The sequence below is a fragment of the Netta rufina genome (assembly GCF_964035555.1).
Source record: "Netta rufina genome assembly, chromosome: 24".
In the NCBI taxonomy this organism is placed as follows: domain Eukaryota; kingdom Metazoa; phylum Chordata; class Aves; order Anseriformes; family Anatidae; genus Netta; species Netta rufina.
This window is the reverse complement of record NC_140148.1, coordinates 5,761,477-5,784,397: the sequence shown is the minus strand read 5'-3', so window position 1 is coordinate 5,784,397 and position 22,921 is coordinate 5,761,477. Positions and strand designations below refer to the sequence as shown.

At 43.9% G+C, this 22,921-nt stretch overlaps 1 protein-coding gene across 4 annotated transcripts in view; it reads right to left on the bottom strand.

The window, feature by feature from the left end:
• GPATCH8 (G-patch domain containing 8) overlaps nucleotides 1-22,921 on the bottom strand; it is a 55,495-nt gene that overhangs the window by 11,486 nt on the left and 21,088 nt on the right. For 2 of the 4 annotated variants that reach the window (XM_084301226.1, XM_084301227.1), the window contains exons 3-6: nucleotides 21,065-21,137; nucleotides 9,017-9,084; nucleotides 8,467-8,553; nucleotides 4,375-4,518 (exon numbers count right to left, since the gene is read on the bottom strand). In XM_084301226.1, coding sequence (XP_084157352.1) covers nucleotides 4,375-4,518; nucleotides 8,467-8,553; nucleotides 9,017-9,084; nucleotides 21,065-21,137 — 372 coding nt within the window. Of the gene's footprint in view, nucleotides 1-4,374; nucleotides 4,519-8,466; nucleotides 8,554-9,016; nucleotides 9,085-11,140; nucleotides 11,186-12,019; nucleotides 12,100-20,076; nucleotides 20,177-21,064; nucleotides 21,138-22,921 lie in introns of those variants that run through there. The other 2 variants (XM_084301228.1, XM_084301229.1) reach the window with 2 other exon arrangements.

Here is a 22,921-nt window from a genome sequence, read left to right as displayed (position 1 = left end):
CACAAAAGCTTCTGGGAGTGAACTACGCCATTACCACATGAGCTCAAAGGATGGCAACCTTTGTTTTATCATTTCATACAAGTGATAATACAATGCTTGCTTTTGGTAATCAACATTCTTTGCACGATAATAAACGAAGTGAAGAGAGCAGAGGGGAAATTGCAGGCATCTGCAGTTTTATTTCATTTTAATTTCTTCCCTGACAACTCCTTTTCCATTTATGAAAATATACCACAAGTTAATGGAACACAGATAACCCAATGACACAGATCTGCTCACCCCTCAGGAGGGGAGCAGTGCTTGTAACCATGAAGCTCAGGCCTTGCACACTGAAAACTTATTTTATTGAACACTCTCCACTTATGTCTAGAGTACACAACCCCATTTCTTGAGAGCAAAGCATTTCTACAGTATACAGCAGAGGAGTCTCTCATATAACACCAACTATCTTGGAGACGTTCTCAACTCTTCTACATTCATGTTGTGCTCAAAGACACACAATTTTGGAAAGCACAACTACAATTCTTCCCAAACCAGAAAGTTCAGGGTTTGGTTTTAGAGTACTCATCAACCACAGCGGTGACTGTGTTGGTAATTTTATTGTGCTTTAACATGGCTCTCCCCCTTGGCATTAGAAACAAGGATCCAGTTAATTAGGGCAGGAAGAAAACCACAGATCTATAGTTTCACTTCTTAGTTCCACCCCCTTTCTCAAAGAACCTCTTTAGGGAAATATATTCCCTTTGTCCCTTTATAAAGAAAATCTATGAAAGGAAGAGTTAATCATCTATACCTCCAAAATGCCACACATTTAGAAAAAATAAAATTAAAGCTACATAAAAGACTGTATTTCAATACTGGTTAGAGTTCTCACAGTTAACCTGGCAAAAGTTCACAGGAACATGTATTTTGCACTGAATTCAAAAGGTGAATGTCTTTATTCTGTAGGGTCAGTGACTCAGTGAACAGCTCAGCCCTTCATCAGGTACTCTAGCAGTAATAGATAGCTACAGTATAAACCATACGTGAGATTCTGGATGTAAGTTCTCAGATGAAGTTAAAAAAAGTAAAAGGAGACTGCAAATGCTACATTAGTTAGTGCTCAGACAGTTCCAAGCACAGCACTTTAACAAACTGCTCTCTGCAATGTGTGATACAGATGAGGTTTATTTGATATTCATTAATGCCGTGCACTACCTGGGTACAAGCCTAGATAAGGAGACTTTTTTTTCCTCCACCAAACTCTGGTATGAAGTATTCTCTCTTGATGTTAAAACCAAATTAAGGGCCAAGTCCTGTAATGCCATAAAGACGCATTCCCACCAAGTCCAGAGTATTCAAGGACTTTGGAAGCTCTCAAGCCCCTGGACATCACATATTCAGATCCACAGGAAAGAAGCACAAAACCTACAACGGCTCCATCCTCACTATCCAAGTTCCTCACTAACTGCAGTTTTCCTTCTACACCTGCTTTCTTCCCACATTTATCTGTTAATTAAAGGCAGTCACGACTGTGCAGCATCAGAGGCGGGGGTCCTTCGTAAGCTACCACTTAGCTCTAGCTGCCAGGGTTCAAGAGCTTATAGCTAAAAAAAAAAAATACCAATTAAAGATATCAGTAGCTTTCCAGGGCACAAGAAGTTATTACATCTATGGTAACAGCACTTTCCAAATGCTCACTGAATGAGCTTTAGAGGGACTGAGTTTTTTCTTCTTACAGTGCCATCTGTATGAACTTGAGTTGCTTTTAGTCTTCTGGCTTCCCCCTCAGAGGGGCTGGCCAACTGGTGAATACGGTTCTTTAAAAACATTTGTACTATTCAAGAATTAACCTATTAAAAGAAGTCTAGAGAAGAACATTACATACCTCCAACATGATGTTTAAAATACAAGTCAGTGATTTGTGATAATAAATTTAAGATAATTTTTCCAATTAAGGTAATCTAGAAATACTGCCTTTTGGATAGAAATTTGGTGTTGATGTCAACTCAGACATAACCAAATGCCATGAAAATAGTGCAGTCAGGAAGTAAAAATAATAAAGCCTCCCCTTTAATTGTTTGGTGGGAATAAGTTGGTGGTTGGTCCAAAATTTATCCGGTAGGGATCAATACACTTACCTATCATCCCTGTTTCGCAATAATCCTGAGTTCCTTCCTGGAATACAAGACAGCGTCTTTATAACTTGGGAGAAGAAAGGGATCTGAGGATGGAATGTCTATTTACAGAGACGATCTAATGTTCACTGAGCCACAGAAGGAACAAGGAGACACTTGAATGCCGTGGGTATGTGCAACTAAAAATACTTAAAAGCAACAACGATCCTGTGGAAATCTCTTCAACAAGAGAAGGCAAACCTGAAGCTCTGACACCTTGAGAATTACTGCTGAGAAGACAAAATGTTGCAGAAGCAACACACACCAAACTGGTTTGCTTAATTGTCTAGGATGCTGTAATGTCTCATCTTTCCAGGAAAACCTACTGATTAGCCTACTTTTAAGAAAACAGTTTTTCCTCAGAAAACTGTGTTAGCCTTTATGTAACCTTGCCCTCGTGTCCAAAGAGGCAAAACATGAAACATCAATGTGCAACGTAAAAAGATAACTGTTACTTTGGAGACCACCTCACAATTCAGAACAGACTGTTAGAAATGAGCCTTATCTTGAGTGATAACGAACAACACCAGTGAGATAGTGTTACTTATGCAAATTTACCTTCGTTGTTTCTAGGTAGCTTCAAGTTCACTTACTGAACACTGATCCAACAGGGTGACACACATTTCAGCACTACATAACGCTGAGCATGCATTTTCCCCCCCTAAATAAACATGATTGCTTCTTTGTTTAAACCCCTGTGTAACTACAAATTAATGCTGGGTGACTTAAAGATTTTAAAGGCTTGTTCTCTCCAAAGCCTGCCAGACGTTGCTGCAGACACAAAAATTGTCCAGGAGCATCAATTGCTTTACAAATCACCACCTGTAACAACCAACCCCCAAAGTCCTTTCTATGTATGAGAACATTATGCTACCCTCTGCTGTACCAAGACTTTTTCTTTCCAGCCAGCCTTCTTGCACCCCTTCTGGTGACCGTTTAAACAGTCCACTTGGGGTGTGGTTTGTTTCTCTTTCTTCAGCATCTCTAGAGGCTAGAACCTTACTAACCTCGAGTCAGTCCCCTAATTAACCACCGAATTGTTTTGAGCAGGAGTAGCCATTATCACACTTTATCACCACACTGTAAGAATGTGCCACAAACAGGTCCTTCCACCTCCTAAATAGATGCGTGTAATAGCAGTCAAGTTTCAACAAAGAGGTTGATGGAAAAATTTAGACAAAGTACACTGCTATCAGGTATCACAACTGTGCCATCAGCTCAGGCAAGACAGCCTGTTTTCCCAATACAAAGCACATGCTCTTAATCTGCTAAACCACAATTCATCACAGGACTCAGACAGAAATTGCCCTACCATGAGATTTCCTATTAAGCCTCCCTCAGCAAATTTACTTTGAACTATTACATCCTGTACTCAACACATAAAAAATTCATACTCTGTAATGTTATATTCTCATCTTAAAAGCTCTTGCTTCACTTCCATTTTGCAAGACCTGGTACTCCGCAGCACATCCTCCAGAAGTTATCGATGTTTTAATGATCATATTGTTAGAATTTATAATTAACAATACCAAAAAGTCTCATTTGAGCAATTTTATCCCTAGATGAGCACAACATTGCTATCTGTTTTAAATTTACATCTCATTTAACAGCTTTAAATGGTAAAATAGATTAGGCTAACACATGAACTTTTATTATTTATTATGCCACACAAAATATCACATAGCTATTGCAGTACATCCTACCTTGGGACAAAAGCCAATTCCACAGATTCTGAATTGATCTTCTCATGAACATTACAGAATTTGAAAACCACCCCTCTTTTACAATTCTTTTGACAAGGCCCATTATTTCCTAGTCTCTTCTCAGTAACTTGACAGAACACAGAATAAAGTTTTTAAAATGTCCACATGGCATATCATCAGACTCTGAAGTTGTATTACCATAAAAGCTGATACAAACTGGGAGCCATCCATATCCATGTGTATTCTTCCCAGTTTAACAGCAGCCCATTCTTGCTTGTGGGTCAATAAAACTGGGGCTTCTCGATGTAAACAATGGTTTTTCTGTACAGTGTTGTGTTGTTTTTGTTTTTTTGTTATGAATGGTGGGCATACGAATCTTAATCAATGACACAAAACACCTATTCCTGGGGCTATGAGCATAATAAGCACACTGGGGAAATTCAAAGTATTAACCACAAACAAGACCGCTGCAATGAACAGAAAATTAATGAGCCATACTATCAACAACTATTTACCTGCTTGTGAGCATGATCGTAAGAGTTTATGTGATTGTCAAACTCTTGATGCTTTTGATACTGCTTGTCACAGAGTTCACAGTAGAAGTTTGCTCTGAGGTCTTCCAAAGCCTTGGCAATTGCCTTTTCTTTATCAACATAATCCTGCAAAATTAAGAAAAAACAATTCTGTTAAAATTCCTGTAAAATAATCAGGAGATTCCTTTAAGGAAAAATATTCCTTAAGAAAACCTTAACATACACTGATGATTAAGGTACTTTTTTTTAAACCAATCAGTCTTTACACATTAAAAAGTATGAAGAATAACTTGGCTGTGCTATCAAACCAGTCTTCATTCAGTCTCCTGACAGAACATAATCTTATCATTAGCACAGGTATCTGTAAACAGAGACTGCTCAAAAAGAGTTACCGCTGACGGCACTAAGACAGTCCTCTTCCACCTGCAAGAAGTGAGCCTGCTGGACTGTCTGAGATGTAAAAGAAAAAAAAAGAGGTTCAAAGCCTCAAGCTAACACAAACAAACTGGCAGCTGCCTGCTCACAAAAGGCAATGAAAAAATACACATCGAACCCATGGAAGATCGCTGCTTTTGGAACAGACTCTTAGAACTTTAACCACCGATACTTCCTCCATTTTGAGTGCTAACAGATGTCTGCTCAACCTCAATTCGTCTGTAATTCAATAAGGATGCGCACAGATAGGCAGTTGGGAAAGCACCACTCAGAAACCACTGAGCTTAACTCGCTTCAGTGTAATTTTACGGGCATTTTTCTGTCAGCGAAATCTTCCCAGGAGCAACACTGTCCATTAAGCTGAGTTCAAACAGCGATTACACCAGGAACAGGCACAGGTAGTTGCCATTTTGGGAGGTCTTCTCCCCCCCCACTTTTGTTAAGGGCTGTACACGCTACTTACTCCTTATATAATTCAACATGTTTCTAGGCACAAAACTAAACCTCTGAGTAAAAGGTGCCGCGTCTCGATTGGCAACAGTCACATCCTCCTCTTTTGCTATAACGAGAAGTAGCAGCTTTCAGCTTGGCAGGGTCAAAAAGCTCTGGGACTCGCCCACGCAGCCGCCTGCTCGGTCGGTGCAAACCCCAGGCAAACCCTCACACCGCTGCCGTGGCTCCAATCCTGCTGCCTGAAACCCAGCCCTGGCTGCTCCACAACCCCGTCCCCACAGGGCAGCTGCACCGACGCAGACCGGGGCCAGCAGCCGGGGGCTCGAGCACACCCAAAGCCAGGCGAGACAAACCACGGGGCGAGCGGCTGCTGCCTCCAGCTGAGGCTTCATTACAGCCCTGCCAGCAGAGCTAACAAAGCATCTGCACCCCGCGCAGGGCAGCTGGGGAAGGTTTACAAGTCAGAAGCACTTACCACCAACTGTACTGAAAAAAGCTCCAAAGGTTGTGTACAACCTTTCGTAGCCACAAAGCTACAAAAGACTGTGCTAACAGCAGCACACCCAGCACAGCTAGTTACCTTACCCATTTCAACTGGAATAAAGAGAAGCGATTCAAGAAAAAAAATAGCCTAACACTTGAGAAAAGGCATATAACAGTTTAAGAGTTTGTCTTCAAAACCAACTTTTTATGGAAAACTTTCTTGCATAAGAAAAAGGAGGTAGTAAGCGTTAAAAAGAAAACACTTCAAAAGCATTCCTCTTTTTATTTGATAAGATTTTGTTCAAGATAATGCAGTTAGTCTCCCAGTTCTCACATCAAAATTACTTCAATATTGCCAATCATGTTTTCTATAATACTAGATTCATGCAAAAAGAAAAAAAAAAATCAGCACCCCAGGGGAAAAAAATCTGAGAAATTCTACTAAGTTTTTTTTCTATCTCCATTTTAAAGCTCTATCCAATCTTTAAATATAAATCTGTTTCAAGCTCCTGCTTCCATCCATTATGGGAGGCCCTTACTTAGAAGGGAAAAAGGCACCTAGAGATTTGAGCCTGAGGCAGGTCCCCACGAAGACAGGAAAGGAAAACAGAACAGCATGAGGTTCACAGAACAATGCCATTTAAAGTTCTTCTGATGTCCAAACAAGCTTCCTGCACCACGTGTATTTTTTTTCAGAGAGCATCCTGTGGCTAAACAATGAAAACAGCCATTTGAATTATCAGCACCTATACAAGAGAAGGGAATTAAAGAACATTTCTTGCTTCTTGGTTGCAGAGTTATCTGAAATTCCTTTGAGACTCACTGAATGGCTAATCATGATGCGGCCACAGTTGGCAATTGCATAACGGACTCCTGTGGCGCAATGAAAAATTTACACTTACAGAGATTTTCACAGATTAATATGGAAATGCAACAGCCTAACGATGAAGCGCACTAATAAAAATACATCCAAGTTGGGAGAGATTGCTGCTGCTCCATAAAGCTCCTGGAAAAGATCTGTGCTGAATACTGGCAGGAAGGGAAAATGCTCTCAGAGAGCAATGCACATCCAACAGCATTTGGAAAGACAATTGCAAAAACTAAAGAACTTTACCATAAATTGCATTGCAGACTTGAGACAAACATCATTACACGCAATTCACACAAGAGCTCCTAATAACCCTCCGAAATGAAGCAATACTTTGCACCCTGCAGCTGTTGCCATCTTAAGATCCCCAGCACCACAGCCAGAGGCTCACTGTGGGACGGGAGCAGGCTTTGGGTCCAATGCTGCCGGGGAACGGCTCCATCAGAACTAAACCTCATGTTGCAGTGGGCGAGCAGTATGCCACCCGGCATGGACAGCATTGAAAACAACAAAAGATAGAACAGCTTCAGGGAGAAAGTGCACCTGGCCATGGAGGAACTGTTCAGCGCAGGCTATTTAAGCCCATTTAAGAGCATGCCTGCACTTTTAAAACATGCCAGAAGATATCATTAACTTCATTCAGCTCCAAACTAATAATTAGTTTTATAAGTAATTACAATGACTTTTATTTTTAAATGAACAAATATGCCAGCAATTCTCTCTTTGTAAAGGAGTTCTGCTTTGTAAAAAGCACATTAAGGTCTCAACTTAAGGGGAGGGGGAGAATCAAGAAGGGAAGATACAAGTTTTCATAGCTGAATAAACCACCTGCAGTATTAACTGTTCAACCAGAGAAATTAAATTTTAGATTTGCCATGGTTATGTATAATTTTAATGGCACTGAAACTACTTTTCCACTATTCCTCAAAGAATTAAAATTTATGCAAAAATGACACTTCATTGTAATGTCTGTGGCTCTTCTTCAGTCCTGCTACTTCCAAAGTCTCAGGGCAACCAAAGGAGCAGCCTTTCTCAAGGCTTCATGTACTTTCCAGGCTGCTAAGCAGAAGAGTGGATTAAAGGACTAGCAAAGACCACATCTCCACAGGGCACCAAGTGGGAACTCAGTTACTGCTAGTTCAAGTATGCTCCAACATGCCATGCTCCATGCCAACATGACAGCCCCTTTTTTTTTTTTTTTATCATTAAAAAGATGTCTTGGGTTTCCTTAAGTCTTACAGGTTTCATAAATCCTGCGGAAACATGGAATATACGTGTATTTTTTTTTAATGCAGCCTGAGAAATTCTTCCAAAGAGATATAGCCTATCAGTTTCTTGGAACTGGGGCCACAACCACATCATAACATGTTATTTGCTGCTTACACAGTAACAACAGATCTACACCTTGGGTAGACCCTTGTGGATCCCTCCCAACTCTCATATTCTATGATACATCATTTCCAGTTGATAACCGTCCATCTGAAATTTGATTCTGCACTGACAAAGTGGCATGTTCACCAGGGAGCTTGGCAGCCCTGGGTCTAGGGAAGGACATGTTCTGCTTACCCTAGAACTGTTCTTTCCAGAACAGGAGCACAACACGCTGACAGAAAGCCTCGCTACTAACCTGCAGCTCTTTACCAATGAAACAAAGACCAAGATTGATTCTAGGAAGTGAATAACCCATTTGTTAAAATATAAAGAATCTCAAAACAAGAATAGGTAATTCCTACCACTATTACTGCAGCCTAACAGTAAGAGCCATATCCTACTAGAACAAGTCCCCTCCCGTTGAGCCCCTGGGAACTTTGATGTTAGTGCCCCCATTTCAGTACCTTGTATTTCTGCCTCAGCTCCTCGGTGTCTTCTTTCTCCACCTCCAGTACACGCCTCCGCTCAGTGGCATCTTCGGCGTAGTCAAGCTTTAAAAAAAAAAAAAAAAAAAGTAATTTGTCCCATAAATACTTTGCACTACTGAGACTGACAGAATGTGTAATTTAAAAATTGAGGTTCGAAACAGAATCTTTGCATATTGTACTTCTTTTTCCTTGTTTTGTCATCCCACAGTGCAACCCACATGCAAAACAGCTCACTAATCCTTCCGAGCTGGTGGCTCCCAGCAGGCCCATCCACTGCCAGCAGCAGCCATAGCTTTGCAGAAGTGAAACTCAGAAAGCTGAGGAGTTTAGGGTGCCATCCAGACCTCAGGTAACCCATGGTAAACAGAGTGTGCATTTTGAGCAGAAATCTTTTCTTATTGTGTTGATTTAAGAGCAAGTTTTTCTTCACCTCTGATGCACAAATTCTTTTTAATTTCTTCCCTACAGACTCTCCGAGATCCAGGCAGTCAGTGAGAGGGGTCATGCTGGAGCCAGGCAAGCTTACCTCCATCTCCATCCGCCCCATGCCCATGACATCGTACTTGACAACAATCGGGATGGGATCCGTCCTCCCTGTAACAGGAACACAGGCAGGTGGTCAGCGGTCGGTCCGTGTCCACAGCTCACTTTGACACATTGGGTTTGGGTGGTTAGAGATCTTGCCTTGGAGTGCAGAGACCAGAAAGCTACAGTGAACCAAACACAAGCCATTCTCACAGCTTACAGCCAAACCTGCTTCTTGGCTCCAAACCGGCTCAAGTCTAACACACCTCTGGTACTGACAAAAGCTATGCTCTGAACATTAACTGGTTGGGTAAAATGTACTCGTGGTTAATGTTCAACTATGGCAAGTCCTAGCACGTGGATGCTAACAGGACTTGAGCAATGAACTTTCTCAGTGCTTCCACACCAGGCAATACGTGCTCCTGATCTTTTGATACAAGCAAAAAAGCTATTAAATGTGTTTTGTTGCACTGCCACATCGAGAATTGATCATAACTTCCCTGTGAAAAGCGTGGAAGCCTCCCTCCCACCAGCTTTTGGCACTTCCCAAGAGGAAAGGATGCTCATCTGGCGGAGCGGCGTGTAAGCCAAACTCCTTCCCCTCAAAAGGAGCGCTGCCAGCACAGGCCAGGTGGTCAGTGCCCTGCTTCCCAGCTCCTGTGGAGAGATGCTCCAGCACCCGCTGTGTCATCTGTAAGCTGTGAAAAGGACTAGTTGCGAAGAAAATTGACTTTGAACTAATCAAACTATGCTGGAGATTTATTGTTGGTTGTTTTTTTTTTTGTTTAAACATATCTTTAATCCACTCATAACCAGCCAAACAAAGCAAAATGGGGCAGACAAGCACTTTACTACCACAGCTTTTTTAATTTGTATTTGTTTATTGAAATTTTACATCACAACTCGCGCTGTTTGTTGTGATGTAAGCCCACTGAAAAAGTACTTACCTTCTCTGGTGCATACCTTGAGTAAAAAAACAGAATGTTTACTTCCCTTAATATTGCTCTTGGTTTGGTGTAAACAACTGTTTTGTTATACACACATACAACATATATTATACCTTTGGGCTAAAAGATCTATGGATTTTAATCATGCCAAAAAAGTTACATTGCAATCCACATGCACAAAAGGCTGAAGCCTTTAAAACTGCCTCGGAAAATGTGTACGCGCATCAACTGCTCTCTTCTCAGCATTAGCTTTCTCTAACTTCTGCCAAAGCAGCAATCCGTGGATTTTGGACTCCAGAGTCCTCAGCAACCTGCCTCGTCCAGACTACTTTTTTTTTTTTTAAACTCTTAGAGGCACAGAAGTATGTATTTTTCTTTCAGAAAGAAGTCCATTTAATAGTTTTATTTTCATTTACATGCCCATACACTTGACGGCAGGCATATATTCACCAACTCCAAAAGCATTTGTTGAGTTGATCCAAAATTGTACTTTGATTTTAACTTTCATTTGGGTATTTTAACATCGTTTTCCACATGAAAGCGTTTCTCTTATGCCCAATGGTATAATAAAGTAAGCAGTGACTGCAATTTTTAGCAAAAGGACCAAATTAAAGACAGGTTATAAAAATGACTTCCTAAGTGCAATATCACTTTCATAACGTCTCAGCCAGGGATTTACTGGTAAGTGGTAAACCCAAATGGAATGACTGGCAGCAAGTGCCAAGAAATTTTTTTTCAAGCTTTTTTTGTTTGTTTTAGTTTGGTTTGGTTTCTCCAGCAATAGAGATCTTTCGATGCAGCCTCATTGCTTTGGTAAACCCCTGCGTACAAACAATGCATCAGTACTTTTGCCTTCTAAGGCAGTCAAAGTTTTTCAAAATCTATTTGTAAATTGCAGTAGCAAGTGCTAGTGCCCATCGTGTTGGGGAAAATCAAGTTTGGACAGTATTAGAAATTTACGTTTAAACTGATTTTGGCAGTTCTAACACAAACAGAAACATCCCTTTTTAGCAATACCCTTTAATGAACAAGGATCAGACAAGTGTGCATAAAGAAAGGAAAGGAAAGGAAAATGAAAGACCAAGCAGAAGGATGATGGCTACAACAGAGAAAGTAAGCCTAACATATTGGTGCACTGATGACAAAAGGAGTAATTCAGTCTGAAAATAAAAAATTACCACTGCTAAGTTTACCATCACCACAACAAGTCCAGGATCATAACGCTGTAAAAAAGAAACACCATTTGTTAGGCAGAAACCATTAGGGGCAGAAAATAGGCCGTTTGTAGTAGGCAGGTAGGATGGGTTAATATAATACGAGGCTTCTTCCTCACCCCTCCACCCCAGCACCATGCTTTGCCCTGTGGAATCAGGGAGTGGGTACATCTGAACAGTTGCTGCTCGATTTCATGGCTGCGTTTGCAACCTGACATTTGCAGGTGTTGGCAGAGGTTGAGCTCTTGGCGATGGCCCAATTTCAAGGATGCACTTTGGCACATTAAAGCAGGCAATTTAAAAAGAACCAAATCAGGACCTTCAGGCAATTACCAATATATTATTTTTTTTGGGGGGTGGGGGGGAAATAAGCTCTGTTTTAAGAGGGGAATATTTAACACAAAAGGCGATGCCTCCATTTTAGTCTTAACCATTATTTCCTTGCAGATGAAATAAGACAGCAGCCAGCCGGAGCCCAGCGTGACATCCAGCTGACAAGTGCCAAGCTCGAGCACTCTGAGCACGTCTCCAGCACCGAAACAAGGGCTCCACACAGCAGGCCGGGGAAGCAGGACACGCTGCCAGGCACGGCGCTGGGTCACGGGGGCCTGGGGAGCCTCCTGTCATGCCCTAGGACAGCCACTGCGGCGGGCAGGAAGAAACGCTGTCGGTTGCCAGAGAGCCACCCCTAACCCCGCTGAATGCCAAGCAGGCTTGGGCAGAAGATGGAGAACAGCCAAAGGGGAAAATGGGGCTTTTAAGTTAAACTCTAAGTTCCTCTTTTAAAGAATTCCCTCAAGGAAAAGGATCCAAAGGTTCTCCACATTACAATGTGAGCTTTACCAGCACATAACCGTGGTTCTCGGAGGTTGCAGGGCTCCCAGCTTTAGGGTTCTCGCTGACCATTTTCGGGTACACCAGCACTGCGAAGGGGAAAGCTGAGTTTTCAGGAAAGGCCAAGAACTGCAGCACTTCACACCAAACCAGGGCTGTGAGCACTGCTACCCTGACAACGAACCCCTCCACGTGGCAAATCATGCAGCTATGTCCGCACCCCTTCCCCTAAAACCCCGCAAAAAGCCTCAAAAAAGTTACTTTCTTTCAGAACTATGTCACAGGCTCTTTCCTTCACAGACTAGTCACATTACACAGTGCCACAACACCCCACCAAAGAGGGGGTCGCTGAGTAAATGCTTCCACAAAGGGGAAACACTTGGGGGGGTGGGGGGGGAGAAAGCAGGACACGACAAAGCACAAACCTCAAGAGGCTGAGAAAAAGCAGCGGCTTACATGAGAGCTGCACCTTAGAAAACAACCTCAGAGTGAAGGAAGCAGACTGCAGGAGCACCCTGCCGAGCTGCAGCAGGGACAGGCTCCTCCGAATCCACTCCTCTTGGATTGCACAAAGTTACTGGGTATGAGCAAATATTTTGCCAGCAGCTACAAACCAACAAGCCTCGGAGAAGGAGTTAATCCTAATGCTGCAGGATTTCAGCAAGAGTACGAGCCACCGAGTCACGCTCTGCTCTGAAGATCAGCATTTCACAGTTGCCAGCTGCAGGCTGCTTGCTCCTTTCTCTGGACACGGCGAGCAGATGCTGCTCCGCGCCTCCGAACAGGACGCTGCGCCAGATGGACCTGCCATCTGAGCCCGTCTCGAAACATTGGCATTTTCAGTGCTAGTGCAGTTTATCTTTTTTTAAACAGTCAAAACAGAAAACAGTTGTCAGCGATGATTTAGATGCAGAAGGATTCTTCCCTCCAGCAATCCCGTGCACCTACAGTGGATATAAGGCCTTTCTGAAGGTCTGTTTAAAGCCAGATATAAACGATGTAACGCTGTGAGGAACAAGGACCCCAAAAGTTATGCATCCGTGTAATTTACCCCGGTATATTTCATATTATCATTTACGCATAGCATACAGGTACCACAAGTAACAGAACAGCCTTAATCCCTCTCCCTACCTTGACATCTATTAAGGAATTCATCCCAGGTACATGCTTTGTGGGAAATAATCCTAGAAGACTGACTGCTATCACACACTTCATCAGAGGAGAATTTCATGAACTGAGCATCTCGGAAGGACACACTGAGATGGGGTCATGTTGAGCACAGACGATTTTTACTTATTCGCTATCTTTATGTTACAATTCCATACCACACCATGGTAGGAGGCAGCTTTCCAGGAGGTTTTAGTTCCTTTTGGAGAGCTGCTACTGCAGCGATGAGAAGCGCGGCTGCCTGAAGACTGCATGGGAAGTTTCAGGATGACACCAACTGGTTCTCATGGACATGGGTTAGTTTGGTTGGTCACCAGCAGTACGGACCCCACTGTGAGCTGTGAAAGGTGATGAGGTGCCTGGGCCCGTAGAATCACAGAACAGCTGGGGTTGGAAGGGACCCTAAAGATCATCCAGCCCAACCCCACTAAGGTTCTCAGGCACCAACACCCACAGCAGAGCACCCACAGACACAGGACATGATCACCATTCAGCTACATTGCCTCTAGGAACATCTGAAACAGTGAGGAGTCATCCTGCTTGTGGATTAGGTTCGTTCTCTAAAACAAAGATTTTGCAAACACTATAAACTTTCCTGTGTCTACTGCACATTTAGGTAATCAAAGAGCTGTCACGTAAAACGCTCAAACTCCTCATTCAGTACAACAAAAGGGAAGGGATGAGGAAATCCACTATTTTTTACTGGTCAACAAGTCCTGGCAAGCTCTGTGGTGCTCCTTGCTGGCTAAAAACAAAGCTACATTCTCAGCCTTATGCCGACTGCTGCAAGAAGCAAACAAACAAGAGCAACCTTTTATACTGGTCTCCTTTGGGAATGTGATCTGTGAGCTCATCTTGTTTGTCTCAGATTTCTGGAAGGGGTCACAGACAACCAAGACATTCAAGCAAAGTCATCTACCACCCTCAGCAACAAGGGTCAAGTCCCAAGGAGGAGAAACTGGTTTTCAAGTATGCAAAAATTGTGCTGTGAACTTCATCCTTACTAAGCAGGAGAAAAACAAATGAAAGCCAAGTTGCAAACACCCCAATCACATCATAAACTTCAAGTGAGCCCTAAACTTCTTAGACACACAAGCCAAGGGTGACCCTTGCAGAAAACCAAGGGTTAGTGATTTCAGAGATCACTGAACTTCTGTAAGGGCAGACAGACAGAGTCCGGGTCAAAAAGCACCCCCAGTTTCCTAACCCAGTTGATGACTGGTATTAAGGAACAAGATGGACGATGTTACAGCATGAACATCAATCTCGATTGACCCAGAATATAAATCCAAGGTATGAGACACTGTCTTACCTCATCTTGGTACGTGGGGAGGGCTGAGGAGCCCGTCTGGCCCAAGGGCACACCGCAGGAGCGGGGACAGGTCGCACACAGCCTTGGCTACCTGCCTCCCACCCACACATCTTTCGTGGTTTTATTAAAACTGTTTTAACACTGCACAAAGGGCAATAAAGCCTGACACCATGCCAAGAGAAGGACATCTCAGCATCACAGTGACCTTGTGTCATTGACAGAATAACGATTTCATGGACTGCACGTGCTCAAATTACCCAAAACTTACAGCCTATGACTGAAGGAAGGACCTTGCATGTTGGAGAGCAAGTATGGGGGCAACCGCTTCGCACGGAGGAGAGGGAGCCCTGCAAGCCCTTCCTTTAGGTCTGCGGTCTCGGGCATTTTCACATGGTGATGAAGACTGGTATGATGATAGCAGGCTTTCAAAGCCACATTACCCATACTATTTTTTATTTTTTTTTAAAGCTAGCTTTACATGAAAGTACTCCTCTCTTAAAACCATTGCAATGATTTATGTTGCAAACATGAGCACAGAAACGTTAGTCTATGCCAGAACTCAGGTTCCTTGTGAGGACACATTAAGATATAAGATAAGACCATGTTTACATCTTTCTTGCGTAAGACTGCCAAATCATTCAATACCAAATGAATAATGGCACTGTTAAACGTTCTTGTCTTTTTCTTCCATATTCTCTTGTATTCATTACAAAGCTTCCATACCCAGAAATAAATACAAAATTCCTCATTTCCTCATGCTGTTTTTCTCGGATGCTCATTGTTCTGTGTTCCCAAAGCCTCACAAACATCTACTCTGTCTGCCTTTGTGAGATCAGAGGATTTAACAAATGGAAAAATACATTAATATATTAGCCATTTGGTGAACTGCTAACAGAGCCAGGATTCAAGACCACTGGAATTCAAGCCCTGAGCTTATTTCCTCAAGCCACAGCTGCCAAGCCATCACACTTGTGACTGATCTCAGCTGCGTGAGCGGTCAGAGCTCCACTTATCACTCCCCACATGCCTATAGAAAGCAGCACCCAGAACCAAAGCACAGCTCACCAGCAGCCACCTAACACGCTGTTGGAAAAGTGACTCTTATTGAGCTTGGTCTCACGCATGACATTATCACAGAGGCTGCCAGAAAAGGGATAACTCCTGCCTTAACAGCAAGTTCACCTGCAAGCTCCTCCTGCTCTCTGCACATCTTTTAGTATTTTTCAGGCAGATCTGTTCTTTCACCCTTGATACAAAAAGGAAGGAAAACGAGAGCTTGTCTGAACACATTTAGGGAGAACGTGCCAAATCAGAACTGCATTATGGTATAACTGATGGGAGTGGTGATGATTGTACTTATCATCACAGAATTTGCAAGTCATAGAACACAAATCCACTTGGTGGTTTGTTTTTAATGAAAGCCATGCAACAGTAAAGACAGTCAGGTGGGGAACTGAATTCTAGCATTTTCTAACAGATCCGCTGTGCCTGACTTTGCTATGTATTTTAATGGATCTTGTTAGAAAATGGGCTCACGAAAGGATAAAACAAACTCGAAAGTTCTGTTATGCACACTTGTAACTGCTGCTGCCTGCACGTCACCAGTACAATACACCACAAGCTTGCAGCACACCGTGCCCGACAGGAACAGCACCGCCCTGACACCCCACAGAGGCTTGGTTTCAGAGATCACCGGGGATCACTGCTCTCCAGCAGGACTTTGGCAGCCCTTCAGAACAGTCGTGTCAAAAGAATGCCAAAACTTTGCTAAAAACATAACCAAATTTAAAAGAAAACACTGCTAAATAGGAATCGGGGGTCAGGAGGCATTTCTTTCCACCCAAAGGCTACAGGTAAAGTCACTGCTCCTTCTACAGACCTGCCCCAGGGAGACCTCCCTTTTCCCAACACACCCGCTGCTCCTGTTCTCTGGACTACAGAGCTGACAGGCACCAGTGCAAGGCAGCGTGCCAGACGCTGTGCCATACACCATCACCTTAACGGAGTTCACAGCGAGTAGTGTTTTCATCACAAGCAAGTGACGGAAGGGCTGTCCTGGTCCCCCAAAGACTACCAAGAAGCAAACTGAAACAAGGCTTCACAGCTCGATTCTAGTTCTACGGGAACAACTCCGTATCACCCAAATGATTTGATTCAGCAACGTAAGTACTTAAGAGTAGCTATGCTGCGACAAAAACATGTTATTTGTTGCCATAGCAAAATATTCAATTCTGACTCACCTCTCGGAGACACCACAAAAGACCAGGGTAACCCCAGTCTCTGTAAGAGCGTGAATTAAATCAACACTCACGTGGATTACAAGCAAACTAATTGCACACCATACGCTGCATGCAGAGGAAAATGGTTTGGGTAACTGGATGCTTAGCTTAACTGCGTCCTGTACAGGTGCTGGAGCAAGGCTGAGCAAGGCCCTTAAGAGAAGGCAAAAAAAAAACAAACAAACAACCTGACTATGAGGGCTGCCCAGAAGCTGCTCACAGGCACCCAGCTGGGTATGAGCCAGTCGTGCCCAGCCAAAGCCGGAGTCCCCCTGTACAGCCAGCACCAACCAGATGAACCTTCCCAGTTAACGAGCCCTTTACACAGCACCACAACCAACAGCGACAGGGGCAGCTGCAGGACAACCATGGGAAGGGGAGGAGGCTCTGAATTAACTCGCTGAAGCCAGACCTGGACATTAGCTTTCCGTTACAGTCAGCCCACTTGCTCTTAGCCATCCTGGCAGCATTTATCAGATATTCCCCCATGCACCCTGCCAGCCCTAACCCCATCCCAGACGACCACCTACTTCCTCAGACGTGACTCCTCCAAGGAGTTAATTGAAGGATTCAGGAGAGCCAAATTAAAACACCTGCCAGCCTGAAATGCTGGGTCACTTTGGTGGGCACTCGAAGCGTCATCCTCTTTCTGAACACGTCAGATATAGTTGCATATTTGTGTCCCTCCTGGCAAAGCAAAGTGACAATGGCCTTTGTCTTTCCCAAGGAGAGCTTTCATCTGCTCCATTTTCCTTAGTGAAACGAGGCAACAACTACTTCTCTTGCAGCTATTCCTCCTGGAGGAGTCACCACCTATCAAACACACAATGACCAAGAGAACACAGATGTTTTCAAGCACAAAAAAACTTTTTTTTAAATACTATAGCAAAAACTTGGAAACAAGGGGAAGAGGTGAAGAGAACCTTATAAAGACATTTTCAAAGGCACGATGAAAGTTCTGCTACTACTGCATGTCAATCCTCCAATGCTTTTCATAATGCTCCAACCTCATATGAAGTACTTTCTCCAAGAGAAAGCATCAGAACACCTGAATTCAAGATCTTACTCAGTCCTTCTGACTCTTAGGTCACTTCTGATTCATTTAGCAGGCCCATTTAGCAGGGGGCTGCACACGACAGTCGGGCCCTGTTTTTAGCCTACTGCTAACACCATTTCTTCACCAGGCCACAGATTTCTTGATTATCATCCAAGAATGGGAAACACTCTACAATTACCATCTTCTCATGTCAGAACAAGATCATCATACATCTTTTCACAGGCAAATAACGGCTCCCCAGGCCATACATTCCAGATTTAAACTGATCCCTACCAACTGGCAGCCCCCATTCTGCTTTCTCATATTCACTGGCCGTCAGCAAGTCAAAGCACCATTTCCAAATACCAGCTGCTTGCAGCGGGGAGAAAAATGCAAAATACATCAGGAGAATGGATAAGCCGATGGATGACTGCTGAATTCATGATGAGCCTCTCCAAACCATTGTTCTCCCCCTAGAGCGGTCAGAGATGACAGCACTACCCTTGCCCAGTATTCCACCCGATACAAATCTAAGACCAAGCAGCATGCTGGCACATTCCAGCTGGATCGCAGTCCCCCCTTTTACACCAGCTACGCCAGCGAGGACATGGGTTTCTTACTCTGGTCCGAGAGGCTCAGCTCCTCTACCAGCACCACAAAGGCACCACTAGCACAGCTAGCAAGGGCCACTGCCTTGAGGTGCTTCTCCTGGAGGTGCAAAACTACCCTGCTTGCTTCTGACATTGCACAGGGCACAAGCCAATCAGCCAGGCATCACCGTGCTACTAGAACAGCAAGAGGTACCGCTAGCAACTGGTAAGCGTGAATTTTAGGGTATTCTGGCCCAGAGAAGCAGCACCCTCACTGCTGGATTACATCCACAGCGGCTAGTTAGCACAAGGGAAGCCATCGCCATGGCACAGTCTGGCGGCACCAGGCCCTTGTTGAACAACTTGAGGGCCTTACAGAATTCGCAGGTATGGATGGCTGCCCAGGACAACGTCCTCTAACTTTCAGATTCACTGAAACTAAGGAGGGAGCCCCAGCACAGACAAACAGCTAGATTTAAATCTGCACAATGATGAAAATAAGCACACTGAACTCAACTTCCTGCTTAACTGACATCAGCTGCGCGGGGAAAAAAGGTGCAGGTACTCTCAATTCAATACGTGCGAACCAAATGCAGTTTTGAGGGCTTGCTGCCCTCAAGGTTTTCCGCAGCTAGATACAGGAGGCCAGATAACATCTGCAGCAAAACTCTACTTGAAGTGGTTCTACTTCCGCTGCATTAAATTGCCCATGGGCTGTTTATAGTTTGAGGCTCAAGCACAGCTCGAAACAAGCAGGTTGGGGACAATGACGTAATTAAGGTAATTGGATAATGAATTAAGCGCTCCCAGAGCAACCATCAGCAACACCAGAGGCTCTGGCTGCTGGCAGCCAAGGGGAGTGCCCTTGGCAGCGCTGTGCCACCCAGCGCCCCTGGCCCTGGCCAGGGGCGAAGGCACCGCACAATCCCTGAGCCCTCCGCAAAGCCTCCATCAGGAAAGCCTCAGCACACGCTCGGGTCAGGCGAGACAGGCTGGTTTTGCTCCCATGTTTCTCTCAAAATGCAGGAAATGCAGAAAGCCCCTCACGGGCTGTACCAACAGCTTGTCTGCAGCTTCCAGTCAGTTCAAATCGCGCAAGCTTTGATAATACTCGAGACAGGGCACAGATTCAACGCTCCGAAACGTGCAGTGGGAAAAAGTCTTGATCTGGACAAATATCGAAATGCAAATGCCTGAACCCTGCCATGGGCAGTCTTGAGTCTCAGCCTCAGGACACAGTGCCACCACCTCTCACCCTGTGCACAGTCATCTGCTACGTCCCTCGCTAGGTCAGTGCCTGCGACAGGGCTCACACAGTGTCCTCAGGGCCGTGCTGGGGCTGCGAGAGGGCTTTAGGTTCTTTCAAGCCTCCATGTTTCCACATTGGTGACACACAGAGCAATACGGGGCACCCAAAAGAGAAAACAGACCAAATTACACATCCAGTGAATGCCATGCCAAAGCAGAAGCCTAAGAGGTGATGACTGCAACCACATCCTGAGCTTTGGCACCAGCACAGGGCAGAGAGGACCATAAGAATGCCATGCAGTAACCGGAGAATACACATGAAACCAGGTTAGAGGAAGCGAGCAGCATTAACCACCAGTGCAGTCCTGTCTGAGAAGTTAGAGCGCCTTAGCTCAAGAGATTAATATGCATTTCCAGAGCTCAGAACTCGTTACCTCTCCAACAGTCCTCCACAGCACAGACATTATGTCTCTAATGGGGTCACTGTAGGGGCAGGGAAGTCCAATTACAAGCTCCCAGGTCTTCAGACTAAGGCTATGGGAACAGGAGCAAATTACTCTGAGGAACTCGGGGCACACTGAGGTTCAAACACTTCACAAGGTCTCGGCAGGAGCAGCCTGGGTGCACGGTCCCACACCTGCAGTATTGCCGAGCGCCTTCCTGCAGGGGTCACAGGCAGACATCAAGCACACAGGCAGCTACTCAGGGGTAAGAAGCTACCTGGGGCTTTCCTCAAGGCAACCCAGCTGCGGGCAGCCCACCCACCCCACGAACCAGACTTATTTGCTCAGTTCAAATCGGGCATCTCTGGCTCCCCAGGAAGAGTTCTGACGCGGGGCAGAGAGAGGGCTGGGTGTGTTGGTTCCTCTAGCACTAAGCTGTCTTTGGGAGGTTTGCGGAGTCCCTAGCAAGGAGCCTGCAGGATAAGAGAAGTAAGGAGACCCTTGGAAGCCCTCCAGAGGGACCAGAAATGAGCCTCTCCCATCCACATGAGCCTCTGCCACCACTTTCAGCCGCCAGTGGGCCCTACGCCTTGCCTTCTAATGGCTTCTGACATCACTGTAACTGGTTTGTGCTTTTAATTCTCTTTAATATCACAGCATCCAGCCAGCAGAGTATCACGAAGTTTCAGAAGCTGCACAACTACCTGTTAGTGAGCAGGCAGTTAAGTCACCTCCCTCCAGAAGGGCCACATGCGGCGACCTTACGGGGCCACAACACGCACACGCCACGTCTAACCTGTACCCGCCAGGGAGGCAGCAGCTTCCACTCGCAAACTGCTAAACATGAAACTCAACAGTGCATTTGTTTGGACATATTAATAATGGAAAGAAAATCTAATCTAGAAACAAAAAGCAGAAATAATTTTGTTAAAGACTGAAGCCAGTGTTGAATGTTTCAGACAGAAGCTGCTGGACTTACCCTGCAGTGACTTTCCCAATCCCTGGCCCAGCTTCCACCCATGTTTCTGGAGTAAGCGGTGTCCAATATTATCCTGACAGACAGAACAGAGAAAACAAACCAAAAATATTCCAATAATATATTCTTCCCTTCCCGCTGACATTTAAACATGTGATGAGCAAGAGATTTTCTACATATATATGCATGCAAAAAAATGCTACTGAAAAGGCAATATATGCCCAATAAAAGGGAAAGACAAATGTCAAAAATTGCTGGCTAGAATTTTTCCAGGGGGACGGGGTATCAGGGACGGTCACTTTCTGATGGTGTGCTGGGCAACTTTTGTGCATCACATTTAAAATAAAATAAAAAATAAATAAATAAAAAAGCAATGTGGGAGAAAATAAAGTGTACCAATAAAAATTGACAGTAAAAAGCATAAAATCAAGCTATTTATACAATCATATCCATCACCTAGACAGCACCACTTAAGATTTTTTTTTTTTTGTAAGGAAAATCTACAAGGTGTTTAGTCATTTTGTTTGTGTGTCAGGCTTTTATAATACTGAGTAAGTTGTAAGTGCAAGACTGCCCCACCACTAGAAACCAAAACACAATCATAGCAAAATCCAGGCTAGACTTGATTGGTTTTTTTTATATATGTATATATATATATATAAACTAGCATGCAGCCAATATTAAACTGAAAAAACAGTGAGGTTAGTAAAAAAAATAATAATTAAATCAATTAAATAAAATGAGCTCAAGCACAGACTGGGTGATGCATTTCACATGTAAACTAACAAAAATACTAAGATGTTAGAATGAAACAGGCCTAGCAATAAGTTAACAGCAAGGAACCATTAGTGCATGTAGGGGAAACAATAAGCATAATGTCTCATCTTCCTAAAAAAAGGCTGTTTCAGAATGAGTTAAGTGGAAAAGTACTGAGGCAGCAATTAAGTGTCAGCTTTTAAATAAGGTCGGACAGGGCTTGGAGTGGCATTCATTACAGGGCTTTTTTGTTTGGTTGTTGTTGTTGGTTTTTTTTGTTTGTTTGTTTGTTTTTGCAAGTTTTCTTCCTCCCAACAACAAAATCCAAGAGTGCCAACGGCACCCTTGTGACCCTCAAGCTGAAGAATCCGCTGTTCGCTAGCAGTGACCAACTGTCAACTCCTCAGATGGGTTCTTGGGTAGGAACGTGCCCACCCTCTAATCTTAAAAAAAAAAAAAAAAAAAAAGGCAAGAAAGAAATCAGATATATTTGTTGGTTATTGGTTAATTGCCATTACACAAACCACAACTCAGGATATCACAAAAATACCCTGAATCACAACGGGCTGTGAATCCATAACATTGAGTGGTACATGGAACCGTACAAAAAATGCTGCATGTTTCTGTAATTAAATAATCAAGTCATCAACAGAAATCAGAACAGCAGTTTCCTTCCACTCATTCCCCACTGCAGAAAATGACCACACAGTTTGCAGAACTTTGGTGAGTCAGCTTGAAAGACACGATCTTCCCAAAGATATTGGCTGCATGGAGACATTTTTCCTCAAAAAACATCTTATCAGGTATGAATTTATTTTTTTTCCAATACACCAGCCAAGTGAGACATTTTGTCTCGCCGTGTTTTCCAAGGTACCAGCGTACGTCTTTCCCACACGCCTGGCTCTCCCCCAGGACATAATTAGGGCTACGTGAAAAAAAAAAAAATCAAACAAGAAGTAAGAGAACGTCTGCTTGTAAAAGCTTAAATCAGTGTATGCAATAAAAGGAAAAATGAGCAAATACGTATTCCAATCACAAAGACCATGGAGGTTACTGGGGTGGAAGTGTAGGAAAACTTACCTTGGGCCATATCTGCTGCAGACC